This window comes from Oryctolagus cuniculus, chromosome 13 (assembly GCF_051225735.1).
Source record: "Oryctolagus cuniculus isolate XC-2025 breed Fujian yellow rabbit chromosome 13, ASM5122573v1, whole genome shotgun sequence".
Taxonomy (NCBI): domain Eukaryota; kingdom Metazoa; phylum Chordata; class Mammalia; order Lagomorpha; family Leporidae; genus Oryctolagus; species Oryctolagus cuniculus.
The window spans coordinates 55464969-55480288 of record NC_142879.1 but is presented as its reverse complement, the minus strand read 5'-3'; the positions used below and the strand labels follow the sequence as shown (position 1 = coordinate 55480288).

Below are 15320 nucleotides of genomic sequence, written 5' to 3'. Positions count from 1 at the left end.
TCTTCCATTCCAGCTCTCTACTGTGACCCAGGAGGGAGTGGAAGATGCCCCAAGTGCTGGGGCCCTGCACCCACATGGGAGACCAGGAGGAAGCACCTGGCTCCTGGCTTCAGATCGGCACAGTGCACTGGCCGTAGTGGCCATGTGGTGAGTTGGCCAGCAGAAGGAAGGACCTTTGTCTCTGTCTTTCTCTCTCTCTGTCTATAACCCTAACCTGTCAAATAAATAAATAAAAGTGTTTACTGTTGACAGCCAGGTGCCCCGCTCACAGGTGAGTCCCCGAGGTCACAGGCTAATGGGAAAGATGAGGACCCTGGGCAGGAGAGCACAGTAGGGGAAGTGGCTGGCAGTGGTCTGAACAGGATACTAGGGGAGCAGAGAAATGAAGCCGAGACACTCAGGGCATGGTAAGATCAGCTGTGTGGCTGTGTGACAGGTGGTCCCTGGGGTTTAAGTAAGAGAGGAATTCTAGTAAGGGAAGGCGTGGCAGAACCACAAGGACCAATGAGGAGCCTGCTCACCTGGAAATGGGGCAGTTCAAGAGATGCAAGGGAGGGAAGGGGGAGGCCGTGGTCAGAGAGGGCACGGGCAGGCCATGTAGAGGACAGAGGAGCACGCTCAACTATACCAGGAGTACATGATCAGCCAAATCCAGAATTGGGAAACAAGACTCAAAAGGTGTGTGTCCTTGAGTAGACCCAATGCAAGGAAAAGGATGGATGGAGGGGGCCAGTGATAGACACGTGGGCAGCACTCAGCCTGCAGTGTCAAGGAATGTTCGAGAGTGTGAGAAAAATCCTAAGAAGTGCAGGGCACTGATTAGTACAGAAGTCAGGTTTGTGCTGCCCCGAGGAGAGGGAGGAGGTGGGGGGGGGACTGAGCACATGGAGGGGTTCTGGGGCAGGTGGCAGAGTTCTAACTCTTGATCTGGGTGCTGGGGACAAGGGGGTCACTTCAGAATAACTCCCTGAACTACCCACATGTTCTGCATGGTTTTCTGTACCTATGTGTTATTTTATAAGAAAACTGTAGGGAAAAAAAGTAATGGGAGAAAAGAAATGGAAGGCAGCGATTTCAGATACCTCTGATGAAGGATTAAACTATAAAGTCAAGGAGTGAGATGAGAGGCCAGCAACACAGGGGTGCACAACTGAGGAGAACGTTCATTATTTTTACTTGAAAGGGAGAGAAACAGAAAGAGATCTCCCATTCACTCACTCATTCCCCAAATGCCTGCCACAGCTGGAGCTGGGCCAGGCTGAAGCCAGGAGCCCGGAACTCACACTGGGGCCCCCAGATGGGTAGCAGGGATCCAATTACTTGCACCACAACCTGCTGCCTTCCAGGGTGTACAGCAACAGGAAGCTGGAATCCGAAGTGGAGCCAAGACTCAAACTCAAGCACTCCAGTATAGGATACAGGCACCGAAAGTGTTTAAGATTTCATTTATTTGAGAGGTAGAGTTACTGCCACTGAGAGGGAGAGACAGAGAGGTCTTCCTTGTGTTGGTTCACTCCCCAGATGACCGCAATGGCCAGAGCTGTGCTGATCCGAAGCCAGGAGCCAGGAACTTCTTCCAGTTCTCCCACGCGGGTGCAGGGGCCCAAGCACTTGGGCCATCCTCCATTGATTTACCAGGGCACAGCAGAAAGCTGGATTGGAAGAGGGACAGCCAGGACTAGAACCGGCACCCATATGGGATGCCGACACTGCAGGCGGATTAACCTACTGTGCCATGGAGCTGCCCTCCTGCCCACACCACAAACTGTTGTTTTAATGGCTGTGTCAAACCTCTGCCTGAAGATTCACTTTGATTTATCTTTTGGGTGAGCAGTATCACAGCTTCTTACGCAGGTTAATTGGAATCACCAGCAAAGACAGAAAGGTGCCCGCCCAGGACAGGAGCCAAGAGCAGGAGTGACAATTTCATCTCAAACAGCAATCCACCCAGTAAATTACTGCTGACTGGAAATTTATCATCTGTAATTGCATTTAATGTGTACACCTCTTTTGCTCTTAGAAAAGTAGTTGAGGGGTCAGCGGTTAAACCACAGCCCATGATGCCATCATCGTATTCAAGTCCTGGCTGCTCCACTTTTGATCCGGCTCCCTGATAATGTGCCTGGGAAGCCATGAAAGATGGCCCAGGTGTTTAGGCCTCTGCCACCCACATGGGAGATCCTGACAAAGCTCCTGGCCCTCAGCTTCAACCTGGCTCAGCCCCAGCTATTGTGGGTTATCTGGGGAGTGAACCAACAGATGAAGATCTCTTTCTCTGTAACTCTGCCTTTCAAATAAATAGATAAATCTTTTTGAAAAAGAAAAGAGAGTTGATACTGGGCTTTTTATCTATAATCAAAATAACTTGCATAAATTCCAGGGATCTTAACTGTTTCTTCAAGGTCTGGATATGACTATATTTTGAGAAAAACTGCTATGAAAAAGCCTTTTTATATAAAAAATTCAAGCAAGCTTTTTGTAAGCTAAGAAATTATTCAGGCCTCCCAATCCTGGTTTATACAATGAAAAGATGAATTACAGCATTTCCAGAGCCCCTTTCAGCTTGGACTAGGAAATCCTGGCTTCTTCACTTGGGGTTTGCTTGAAACATGAACCATAAAACAAGCTGCAGAAGACTACGAAACAAAAGCCTGTGTACTGAATCATCCCCTGTTGCCTCTCCAGGTTGTGTTACCCTGCACGCTTCCCTCTCTCCTTGCAGTGCTGCTCTCTGAACTCTTCCATTTGCCTTCTCTCTACAATGTGTGGTGTGCACCGTTGGGAGTATGCTGGGAAACACACTGGTGCCAGGGGTTGAGAGACGCGAGGGAGCAGCCACAGGCTTGGAGCCTGCCCTTAATGACAGGGCTTACACCTCCAGCCAGGACTTTTGAAGACCACTAGCAAACGCCCTGTTACAAAACTCTAGGCAGTAGTCATTCCTGGTGTTGTCCAGGCAGGTCAGCAGCTGGGCTGGTCGCCCTCCAAGGTGGGCCCCTTTCTCCCCACCTCCTGGAATTCACACCCTTGGGTAGCTCCGTCTACACTGTTAAGAGGTCTGGCTTGACACTAAGAGGATCAGCGGAAGTGACAGATGTCCCTACTCAGAGCAGGATATAAAAGACTGTGGCTTCCTTCTTGGGCTCAGCTCTCCAGCCCCCTCCCTGCCATCACTTGTTGGGGAAGAAGCCAGCTCTCAGGCCTTGAAGAGATCCATGTTGTGACACACTGAGGACAGCCAGCAACCACGTGGGGCCTGCAGCGGGGACGTTTCTCTGCCACCAGAGAAGGCCACAGCCTGTATAACATCTTGACAGTGACCTCATAGGAGGCTCTGAGCCAGGACAGCCCGGGGGAGCAGCTCCTAAATTCCTGACCTCCAGAAACAGTGAGATAATAAATGCTTATGGTCTTAAGTGGCTAGTTTAGGGATATGGACTGAGTGTTCCTTATCTGAAATGTTTGGAACCAGAACTGTTTCAGATTTTGAACTTGCGGATATTTGTCTAAACTACTGGTCAAGCATTCTTAACTTGAAAATCTGAAATGCTCCAAAAGTCTAAAATTTTGCTAACAAAGTGGCACTCAAAAAATTTGGGGTTTTGGATAATTTCATATTTCTGGACTAGGTATATTCAACCTATACTTGCTATACAACAATAGGTAACCAATATGGTGGCTTTCAACCTTACTAACCATGACTCAGGAAAAGAAACACATTTTACTTGGCATCTCAGTACACACACACACGTAGTCACCCATGCACATGCACCAGCATACATATGAGTATTGTTTAATGAAACAACGCTCGACCCTACTGCACATACTCTATGTGCTGGTATTTTCTAGGTTATTGTTTTCATTCACTCGATTCAGAAGGAAGTGATGAGTGTGATCCACTAAGCTGGTTTCACAACCCCTACCTGGGCTGTGGGGAAGAGTGCAGAAGGAGAGAGGGGAACCAAGTGTCATTTCTTCTGTTCTGTCATCAGTCAACACTGCAGCAGCCAGGATCTTGGTGGACTGACCTTTAAGTTTCCATACAGTTGTTTTGGAAACTGGGCCTTCTCTACAGGGTAGGTACCAACAGGTGCTTTGGACCCCTGGCTTTCATTATGTATAGCACCAGGAGCCCACATGACACTACACATTATTTTTCTCTCTGGAATATTTCACACAATATTTTAGTCATACAACATTTAGAATATAATTAAAATCTGTACATTATATTCTAGCTGAAAAATAATGCCAATGTAGCCTCAGGGCTATGGTTTGAATATCTGTGTCCCCCATGCATTTCTGCTGGAGCCTTTGGGAGGTGATTAGGTCATGGAGGCAGAGTCCTCATGAATGGAATTCATGCCCTTATGAAAGAGGACTCAGACTCTCACCCGTTCTGCCACGTGAGCCCCTCTGGCCACCTGTGGACCTGGAAGTGGGCCCTCACCATGCACTGAATTTGCCAGCACCTTGATCTTGGACTTCTCAGCCTTGGAACTGTGAGAACAGATTCCTGTGGTTTATAAATTACTCAGGCTAAGGTGTTACAGCAGCCCAAACACACTAAGACATAGCCCACCCCACTCCCAACTGTCCCTTTTAACAGACATAACCTCTATCCTGAAGTTCGTTCTCATTCTCATACATGCATTTTATAGTTTTCTTTTGCATGTTTATGCACAGGTTCATTTTCATTCCAGTTTGTACTTTCTTGTTTGTTTGTTTTTATTTTTCTTTTTTTTTTTAACTTTTATTTAATGAATATACGTTTCCAAAGTACGAATAATGGATTACTATGGCTTCCCCCCCATACCGTCCCTCCCACCCACAACCCTCCCCTTTCCCACTCCCTCTCCCCTTCCATTCACATCAAGATTCATTTTCGATTATCTTAATATACAGAAGATCAGCTTAGTATACATTAAGTAAGGATTTCAACAGTTTGCTCCCACACAGAAACATAAAGTGAAAAATAATAGATGATTTTTTTTAATGATGATGAAATCAGATCAGACCTATTGTCATGTTTAATCCCAGTGAGAGTCAAGTTGGGAGTTGATAGTTTCTTTTCTTTTCTTTTCTTTTCTTTTTTTTTTTTTTTTACAGAGGATCAGTTTAGTATGCATTAAGTAAAGATTTCAACAGTTTGCACCCCCATAGAAACACAAAGTGAAATATATTATTTGAGTACTCGTTATAGCATTAAATCTCAATGCACAGCACATTAAGGACAGAGATCCTACATGAAGAGTAAGTGCACAGTGACTCCTGTTGTTGACTTTACCAATTGACACTCCTGTCTATGGCATCAGTAATCTCCCTATGCTCCAGTCATGAGTTTCCAAGGCTATGGAAGCCCCTTGAGTTCTCCGACTCTTATCTTGTTTAGACAAGGTCATAGTCAAAGTGGAGGTTCTCTCCTCCCTTCAGAGAAAGGTACCTCCTTCTTTGAAGACCTGTTCTTTCCACTGAGATCTCACTCACAGAGATCTTTTGCCAGAGTGTCTTGGCTTTCCATGCCTGAAATACTCTCATGGGCTTTTCAGCCAGATCTGAATGCCTTTAGGGCTGATTCTGAGGCCAGAGTGCTGTTTAGGGCATCTGCCATTCTATGAGTCTGCTGAGTATCTCACTTCCCATGTTGGATCACTCTCCCCTTTATTTATTCTATCGGTTAGTGTTAGCAGGTACTAGACTTGCTTATGTGCTCCCTTTGACTCTTAGTCCTTTCATTATGATCAATTGCGAACTGAAATTGATCACTTGGACTAGTGAGATGGCATTGGTACATGCCACCTTGATGGGATTAAATTGGAGTCCCCTGGTATGTTTCTAACTCTACCATTTGGGGCAAGTCAGCTTGAGCATGTCCCAAATTATATATCTCTTCCCTCTCTTATTCCTACTCTTATGTTTAACAGGGATCACATTTCAGTTAAATTTCAACACTTAAGAATAACTGTGTATTAATTACAGAATTAAACCAGTCATATTAAGTAGAACAGACAAAAAAACTACTAAGAGGGATAATGTATTAAGTTGTCCATTAGCAGTCAGGGCTATGCTGATCAAGTCACCGTTTCCCATAGTGTCCATTCCACTTCAACAGGTTTCCTTTTTGGTGTTCAGTCAGTTCTCACCGATCAGGGAGAACATATGGTATTTGTCCCTTTGGGACTGGCTTATTTCACTCAGCATGATGTGTTCCAGATTCCTCCATTTTGTTGCAAATGACTGGATTTCGTTGTTTCTTACTGCGGTATAGTATTCTAAAGAATACATATCCCATAATTTCTTTATCCAGTCTACCGTTGATGGGCATTTAGGTTGGTTCCAGGTCTTAGCTATTGTGAATTGAGCTGCAATAAACATTAGGGTGCAGACCGCTTTTTTGTTTGCCAATTTAAATTCCTTTGGGTAAATTCCAAGGAGTGGGATGGCTGGGTCGAACGGTAGGGTTATCTTCAGGTTTCTGAGGAATCTCCAGACTGACTTCCATAGTGGCTTGACCAGTTTGCATTCCCACCAACAGTGGGTTAGTGTCCCTTTTTCCCCACATCCTCGCCAGCATCTGTTGTTGGTAGATTTCTGCATGTGAGCCATTCTAACCGGGGTGAGGTGGAACCTCATTGTGGTTTTGATTTGCATTTCTCTGATTGCTAATGACCTTGAACATTTTTTCATGTGCCTGTTGGCCATTTGGATTTCCTGTTTTGAAAAATGTCTATTGAGGTCCTTGGCCCATCTCTTAAGTGGGTTGTTGGTTTTGTTTTTGTGGAGTTTCTTGATCTCTTTGTAGATTCTGGTTATTAACCCTTTATCTGTTGCATAGTTTGCAAATATTTTTTCCCATTCTGTCGGTTGTCTCTTCACTCTCCTGACTGTTTCTTTTGCAGTACAGAAACTTCTCAATTTGATGCAATCCCAATAGTTAATTTTGGCTTTGACTGCCTGTGCCTCCTGGGTCTTTTCCAGAAACTCTTTGCCTGTGCCAATATCTTGAAGGGTTTCTCCAATGTTCTCTAGTAACTTGATGGTGTCAGGTCGTAGATTTAGGTCTTTAATCCATGTTGAGTGGATTTTTGTGTAAGGTGTAAGGTAGGGGTCTTGCTTCATGATTCTGCACGTGGAAATCCAATTTTCCCAGCACCATTTATTGAATAGACTGTCCTTGCTCCAGGAATTAGTTTTAGATCCTTGATCAAATATAAGTTGGCTGTAGATGTTTGGGTTGATTTCTGGTGTTTCCATTCTGTTCCATTGGTCTATCCATCTGTTTCTGTACCAGTACCATGCTGTTTTGATTACAGCTGCCCTGTAGTATGTCCTGAAATCTGGTATTGTGATGCCTCCGGCTTTGTTTTTGTTGTACAAGATTGCTTTAGCTATTCGAGGTCTCTTGTGCCTCCATATAAATTTCAGCACCAATTTTTCCAGATCTGAGAAGAAGGTCTTCGGTATCTTGATTGGTATTGCATTGAATCTATAAATTGCTTTTGGGAGAATGGACATTTTGATGATATTGATTCTTCCAATCCATGAGCATGGAAGATTTTTCCATTTCTTGGTATCCTCTTCTATTTCTTTCTTTAAGGTTTTGTAATTTTCATCGTAGAGATCTTTAACGTCCTTGGTTAAGTTTATTCCAAGGTATTTGATTGTTTTTGTAGCTATTGTGAATGGGATTGATCCTAGAAGTTCTTCCTCAGCCATGGCATTGTCTGTGTATACAAAGGCTGTTGATTTTTGTGCATTGATTTTATACCCTGCCACTTTGCCAAACTCTTCTATGAGTTCCAATAGTCTCTTGGTAGAGTTCTTTGGGTCCCCTAAATAAAGAATCATGTCATCTGCAAAGAGGGATAGTTTGAGTTCTTCCTTCCCAATTTGTATCCCTTTAATTTCTTTTTCTTGCCTAATAGCTCTGGCTAGAACCTCCAGAACTATATTGAATAGCAGTGGTGAGAGTGGACATCCCTGTCTGGTCCCAGATCTCAGTGGAAATGCTTCCAACTTTTCCCCATTCAATAGGATGTTGGCTGTGGGTTTTTCATAGATTGCTTTGATTGTATTGAGGAATGTTCCTTCCAAACCCAGTTTTCTTAGAGTTTTCATCATGAACGGGTGTTGTATTTTATCAAATGCTTTCTCGGCATCTATTGAGAGAATCATATGGTTTTTCTTCTGCAGTCTGTTAATGTGGTGTATCACATTGATTGTCTTGCGCACATTAAACCATCCCTGCATACCAGGGATAAATCCCACTTGGTCTGGGTGGATGATCTTTCTGATGTGTTGTTGCATTCTATTGGCCAGAATTTTATTGAGGATTTTTGCATCTATGTTCATCAGGGATATTGGTCTGTAATTCTCTTTCAGTGCTGCATCTTTTCCCGGCTTAGGAATTAAGGTGATGCTGGCTTCATAGAAAGAATTTGGGAGGATTCCCTCTTCTTCAATTGTTCTGAATAGTTTGAGAAGAATTGGAGTTAGTTCTTCTTTAAATGTCTGGTAGAATTCAGCAGTGAATCCATCTGGTCCTGGGCTTTTCTTTGTTGGGAGGGCCTTTATTACTGTTTCAATTTCTGTCTCAGTTATGGGTCTGTTTAGGTTTTCGATGTCTTCCTGGTTCAATTTAGGTAGGTTGCATGTGTCCAGGAATCTATCCATTTCTGATAGGTTTCCCTGTTTGCTGGCATACAAGTCCTTGTAGTAATTTCTGATGATTCTTTTTATTTCTGTGGTGTCTGTTGTTACATTTCCTTTTTCATCTCTGATTTTATTGATTTGGGTCTTTTCTCTTCTTTTTTTAGTTAGTTGGGCCAATGGGGTGTCAATTTTGTTTATTTTTTCAAAAAACCAGCTCCTCGTTTGGCTGATTTTTTGTAATGTTTTTCTTGATTCAATCCTGTTGATTTCTTCTCTGATTTTAATTATTTCTCTTCTCCTACTAGATTTGGGTCTGGTTTGCTGTAGGTTTTCTAGATCCTTGAGGTGAATAGAAAGCTCATCTATTTGGTGCCTTTCCAATTTCTTGATGTAGGCACCTATTGATATAAACTTTCCTCTTAACACTGCTTTTGCTGCGTCCCATAAGTTTTGGTATGTTGTGCTGTTATCCTCATTTACTTCCAGAAAGTTTTTGATTTCTCTTTTGATTTCTTCTATGACCCATTGTTCATTCAGGAGCATGTTGTTCAATCTCCATGTGTTTGCGTATGCTCTAGGGATTCCTGAGTTGTTCATTTCCAACTTCATTCCTTTATGGTCTGAGAAGCTGCATGGTATGATTCTAATTCTTTTGAATTTGCTGAGACTTGCTTTATGGCCTAGTATGTGGTCAATCCTAGAGAAGGTTCCATGTACTGCTGAGAAGAATGTATAATCTTTAGCTGTAGGATTGAAAGTTCTGTATATATCTGTTAGATCCATTTGGGCTATAGTGTCGTTTAAATCTACTGTATCCTTGTTGATCTTCTGTCCTATTGATCTGTCTATTTCTGAGAGTGGAGTATTGAAGTCCCCCAGTACTATTGTATTGGGGTCTAAGTCTCCCTTTAAGTCCGTTAACAAATCTTTTAGATAAACCGGTGCCCTGTAGTTAGGTGCATATACATTGATAATTGTTATATCTTCCTGTTGAATTGATCCCTTAATCATTATGTAGTGTCCCTCTTTGTCTCTCTTAATGGTTTTTGTGGTAAAGTTTATGGTGTCTGATATTAAGATGGCTACGCCTGCTCTTTTTTCATTTCTGTTGGCATGGTATATCTTTTTCCAGCCTTTCACTTTCAGTCTGTATGGATCTTTGTTGGAAAGATGTGTTTCTTGTAAGCAGCAAATAGATGGGTTTTGTTTTTTAACCCAGTCAGCCAAACGGTGTCTTTTAACTGGACAGTTCAGGCCATTCACGTTCAATGTGACTAATGATAAGTGGTAACTTTGCCCTGCCATTTGCCAAAGATAAGTTCTAATATATGCTTTGAATTCCCTGTGATCTTTTGCTGTGAGCTTTCCTTCCTTGGTTTCCTTCCTTTACCTTCTTTCATATTGATGACCGTGTTTCTTTGTTTCTGTGTGTAACACATCTTTAAGCATCTTTTGCAGGGCTGGACGAGTGGCAACAAATTCTTTCAATTTCTGTTTGTTATGAAAAGTCTTTATTTCACCTTCATTCACAAATGATAGCTTTGCAGGATATAATATTCTGGGCTGGCAGTTGTTCTCTCTTAGTACCTGGGCTATATCTTGCCATTCCCTCCTAGCTTGTAGAGTTTCTGATGAGAAGTCAGCTGTGAGTCTGATTGGAGATCCTCTGAGAGTAATCTGACGTTTCTCTCTTGCACATTTTAGGATCTTTTCTTTATGTTTCACTGTGGAGAGTTTAATTACAACGTGCCGTGGTGAGGGTCTCTTTTGGTCGTGTTTATTAGGGGTTCTGTGAGCTTCCTGTACTAGGATTTCTCTGTCCTTCTCCAAACCTGGGAAATTTTCTGCTAATATCTCACTAAAAAGGCCTTCTAATCCTTTCTCCCTCTCCATGCCTTCAGGAACTCCTAGAACCCGAATGTTGGGTTTTTTAATAGTATCCTGAAGATTCCCGACAATATGTTTTAGATTCCTAATTTCCTCTTCTTTTCTTTGGTCTGACTGTATCCTTTCCTGTTCTCTGTCTTCTAAGTCCGATATTCTCTCTTCTGCTTCTCCCATTCTGTTTGTAAGGCTCTCTATTGTGTTTTTCATTTGATCTATTGAATTCTTCACTTCAGTCACTATCCCAGTTTCCTGTTGTACTAGTTGTTTTGTTTCATTTTGATTCCTCCTTAATATTTCATTTTCACGAGAGAGATTTTCTATCTTGTCCATTAAGGATTTCTGTAGTTCAAGAATTTGTTTTTGAGAACTTCTTAATGTTCTTATCAATTTTTTGAGATCTGCTTCTTGCATTTCTTCTATGTCATCATCCTCATAATCTTGAATTGGGGTGTCTTTTTCAGTTGAGGGCTTCATGGTGACTTCCTTGTTTTTATTACCTTGGTTTTTGCGTTTGTGATTTGTCATATTGGAGATATTTGGTTTCTTCACTGTGGTGCTTTTTCTTGTTATACTATGACTCTAGATTAAGTGGACTATCTGTTTTTGATGGAGCCTTAGGGCTTGAGATGGGTGTGGCCTGAGAGCTCTGTTTGGTCCAGTTTGTACTTTCTACACATGGAATCATACTGTACAGATCTTTTTGTAGCCCCTGCCCCCAACAACATATGGTTTTGAGTTTTATCCATTAACTCGAGTTCATTTGTTCTAGCTGCTGGATGCTGTTTCATGGCATGGATTCTGCCCTAAGTCCTCTGTGCACTCCTCCTGCTGACAGCCATTGAGACTTTCTGCTATCGTGAACAGCACTCAGTGAGCATTCATAGGCATTTCTTGAGTTTATAACTAGATGAGGAATTTCTTAAGGGACGCGATCAAATACATAAACAATTCTGGCAAACAGCTCTCATTGGATTTATCCTTGGCCCATCTTTATAACCCAGTCTACAGGTCTGGATTTGTTTCTGTTTAGTCAACAGAGCCTTAACAAGGGGACAAGGAGTCAGGGTAAAAAAAAAAACAAAACTCAGAAAATGAAACATCTGCTTCCCTTTGAACTGGAGATGTGAAGCAAGCCTAAGGAAATAATGAATGCTAGTCATTTTTAATGCTGGCATGCCTTGACTCAAATGATCACAAACTGGTCTTTATGGAATCTGCCTATCAAAATCTATGAACAGCACCGCGGTCATGACCCATAGTTTCAGGATCAAAAAGGCTGGCCTCATCTGGCCCCTCTAAGCCAAGGAGTCAGCACATTTCTGTCAGGAACCAGTCAGGAGGCTATGCAGACTTTGTAAGCTTTGCAGGCTTCATATTCTCTGGGACAAGCGCCGAACCCTGCCTCCGTAACAAGAAAGCAGCCATACATTATACAGATGGCTGTGTTCCAATAAAACTTTATTTACAAAAACAAACCATGGGCCAGATTTGGCTCAGGGTCTGCAGTTTGCTGACTCTTGTTCAAAGCAGATCAGCAACATGCAGTGTGATATATCAAAGTTTAGACTTGAATCTGATATTTTCTCCTAAAAACTAGACCTAGGGACAATGTGGATAAATAAATACTTCCATGAACTGTTGGTGGGAATGGAAACAGGTGTGCTCACTTATTTCTTCAACAACTATTAACAGCTGTGAGCCCCACCACGGCCACAGACTCCATCACAGACCAGTGATATGGATGGACATCTAAGCAATAATTAACCACTTTAGAATGTGGGGAGATGAAAATCCCACTTATCTCTTACTGAAAACATTTTTAGTGGCATGAATGTATCTGACCAGCACAGTAGCAGTCATTAAAAATAAATACAACAGGCAAACTCCAGTCTGATGTGTCAGGTACATCTGCAATCTCATGTCAGAACACTGTGTGTGGTTGAGAAGTCTGAATGTGGATTTGGACTCAATCCAGCAGGCTGGATTTCAATCTCAGTTCTGGCAGCGACTCTCTGGGTGACCTTGGTTACACCTTTCTCTTTTTCCATTTCAGCATCCTCTGTGATTTGAGAGAGTAATTGTACTTACTTCAAAAGACAGCTATGAGCATTATGTGAAACAGCATCTGTCAGGAGCACACAGCAGGAGCCTCACAAAGGGCAGCTGGGGGTGTGCATTGATCCCACAGCACTGGCTGGGTGCTTCCCGAGTTCCCCGACTCAGGCCAGGTAGTGGACTGGAGCTCTCATGATCCTCACGCTCTAACAAGATGCTGCTCGGGTCTCAGAGCAGCAGCAACCCGAGAAGCCACACAGTTCAATGCAGACCATCCTATGGAGGCCTCAGCCTACATCCCCACACCCCACACCCCACACCCCACACCCCACACGCCCCGGACACAAAGGAACCTGTGCTGGCTATGTGTCAACTTGAGCGGGCTACAAGGGTCCCAGCTGTTTGGCCAACTGTTCTTCTAGGTGCTTCTCCGAGGGTGTCTGGGATGAGATGAACATTTTACTTGACAGACTCAGTTGAGCAGATGGGCCTCCCTTGTGCCATGGGCCTACCTCATGTGGTGGGCCTTCCTTGTGTGGTGGGCCTCATCCAACCAGTGGAAGGCCCAAGCAGAACAAAACACTGATCTTGCCCTGAGTAAAAGGCAGGATTCCTCCTGACAACCTCTAGACCATCCTCCATTATCCCCCCCACACTTTTTTTTTGGACAGGCAGAGTTGGAGAGGGAGAGTTAAAGGTCTTCCTTTTGTTGGTTCACCCCCAAAAATGGCTGCTATGGCTGGCGCTGTGCCAATCCAAAGGCAGGAGCCAGGTGCTTCCTCCTGGTCTCCCATGCAGGTACAGGGCCAAAGCACTTGGGCCATCCTCCACTGCCCTCCAGGGCCACAGCAGAGAGCTGGACTGGAAGAGGAGCATCCAGGACTAGAACCCAGTGCCCCAACTTGGACTAGAACCCAGGGTGCCAGTGCCGCAGGTGGAGGATTCGCCTAGTGAGCTGCAGTGCCGGCTCTCCCTTTTTCTTAAACATCAGCTTTTCCCTATTTTCAAGCCTGCCAGCCTCAGACTGGACTACACCATTAGCTCTCCTGGTTCTGAGGTCTCCATGAAACTATCAGTGGCTTGGGTCTTCTGCTTGCTGAATGCAGAATAGGAACTTTTAGCCCCCATAGTCATATGAGTCAATCTTACCATGAATCTTTTTATGTTCACATATATACACACATATCATATGTACACACGTATATGTATCATATGTACACACATGTATGTATATGCGATATGTGTCTTCATGTGTGACAGAACCTCATGGTTCTGTCTCTCTGGGGAACCTGACACACAGCCCAGGTCTTACCCTGCACTGCTGGCTCAAGTTATATGGATGATCAGCCCCCAGGCTGCCAGCACATGTAGGGCCCATGTGGGCAGCACCAGCCCATTCTCTGATCGTTCACCTCTACATCCTTTAGTAAAAGGCAAAAGATTTATACAATCTGAAGAGAAACCAGAGGATTCACCTCTTGAACCTTAGACACTCTGTGCAAACAGCTACTCTGCACCTCCCCTTCTCTCCCAGAGCCTTGTACTTGGTACTCACAGAGACAGCAATGAGCCAGCAATGCCACATACCCCATCACCGTACCTCCAGGTATACAACGGAAGCCGTCTCCCTGGTAGCCAGGTTTGCACTGGCACGTGAAGGATCCTGGGGTGTTGTAGCAGAAGGCGTCAGGGTGGCATCGGCTCGGCTGGCATTCATCCACATCTGTAAAACAGCCACCGGGCCCGGGACGATGAGACTCTCAGAATTTGTAGTTTGCACAAGAATTTAAGTGGATTTAAGCTCAAATCTATGTGAACTTGCTTTTGATGGGGGAAGAGTGACTTACAGCTCATTGAAAAAGAATTTTCAAAACAGTAAAAAATATTTTTTCATCTTTTATTTAAAAAAAAAAAAAAAGACAAATTATCTCCCATCCGCTGGTTTATTCCCCAAATGCCCACAATATCCAGGGTTGGGATAGGCTGAAGCCAGGAGCTTAGAACTCCATCTGGTCTTCTGGGTGGGGGCAGGGATCTAAGTACTTGAGCTATCACCCACTGCCTTCCAGGGTGCACCTCAGCAGGAAGCTGGAATAGGAAGCAGAGCTGGGACTTAACCCCAGATCAAACCCAGGAGATGCAGGTGTCCCAAGTGCTGGCTTAACCTGCACCAAATGCCCGCTCCCACCCATCACTTCTGTGCTTTTCTCAAGGGTCCTCTTTCCCTGGACCCTCTAGCTACCAACACATGACAGGGAAGGCTATCAAAGAATTGCAGCCCCCAAAAAGAAACCATAGGACGAATACGGTCCTACCATGACCATCACAACCATGAATGAATCTCATTCCACCTTTTCCATAGACCATGCGTATGGCTCTCGGTGCATCAGGTCCCATGGCACCAACTGTGCAGCCTGGGAGCCTCACCTTGCTGTGAGGCACACAGGCCTGCCCTTTGCCTGTTTGGCTGGCACCATCATACATGGCTTTTTGGAACCCTCAAATCATTTACAGAAAAAGGCAGTTTATGATGTAATTTTTAAAAGTCACATCAACTTTCATGTAAGATATAATTTTTTGTGCCAAAGTGATTTTCTTCCTACAGAAATTTCAAAAGTCAACTATGCCACACTATAAAAAGTGGCTCTACTTCTTTCATTTTTTTTTTTTATTTATTTGACAGAGTTAGACAGTGAGAGAGAGAGAGAGACAGAAAGGTCTTCCTTCCT

At 43.8% G+C, this 15320-nt stretch overlaps 1 protein-coding gene across 1 annotated transcript in view; it reads right to left on the bottom strand.

The window, feature by feature from the left end:
• Positions 1-15320, bottom strand: part of LOC103351035 (nidogen-1) — a 59623-nt gene that overhangs the window by 20932 nt on the left and 23371 nt on the right. Inside the window, exons 7-8 of the mRNA XM_089311253.1 lie at positions 14179-14314; positions 4448-4497 (exon numbers count right to left, since the gene is read on the bottom strand). Of these exons, the coding sequence (XP_089167379.1) occupies positions 4448-4497; positions 14179-14314 (186 nt within the window). The remainder of the gene's footprint in view (positions 1-4447; positions 4498-14178; positions 14315-15320) is intronic.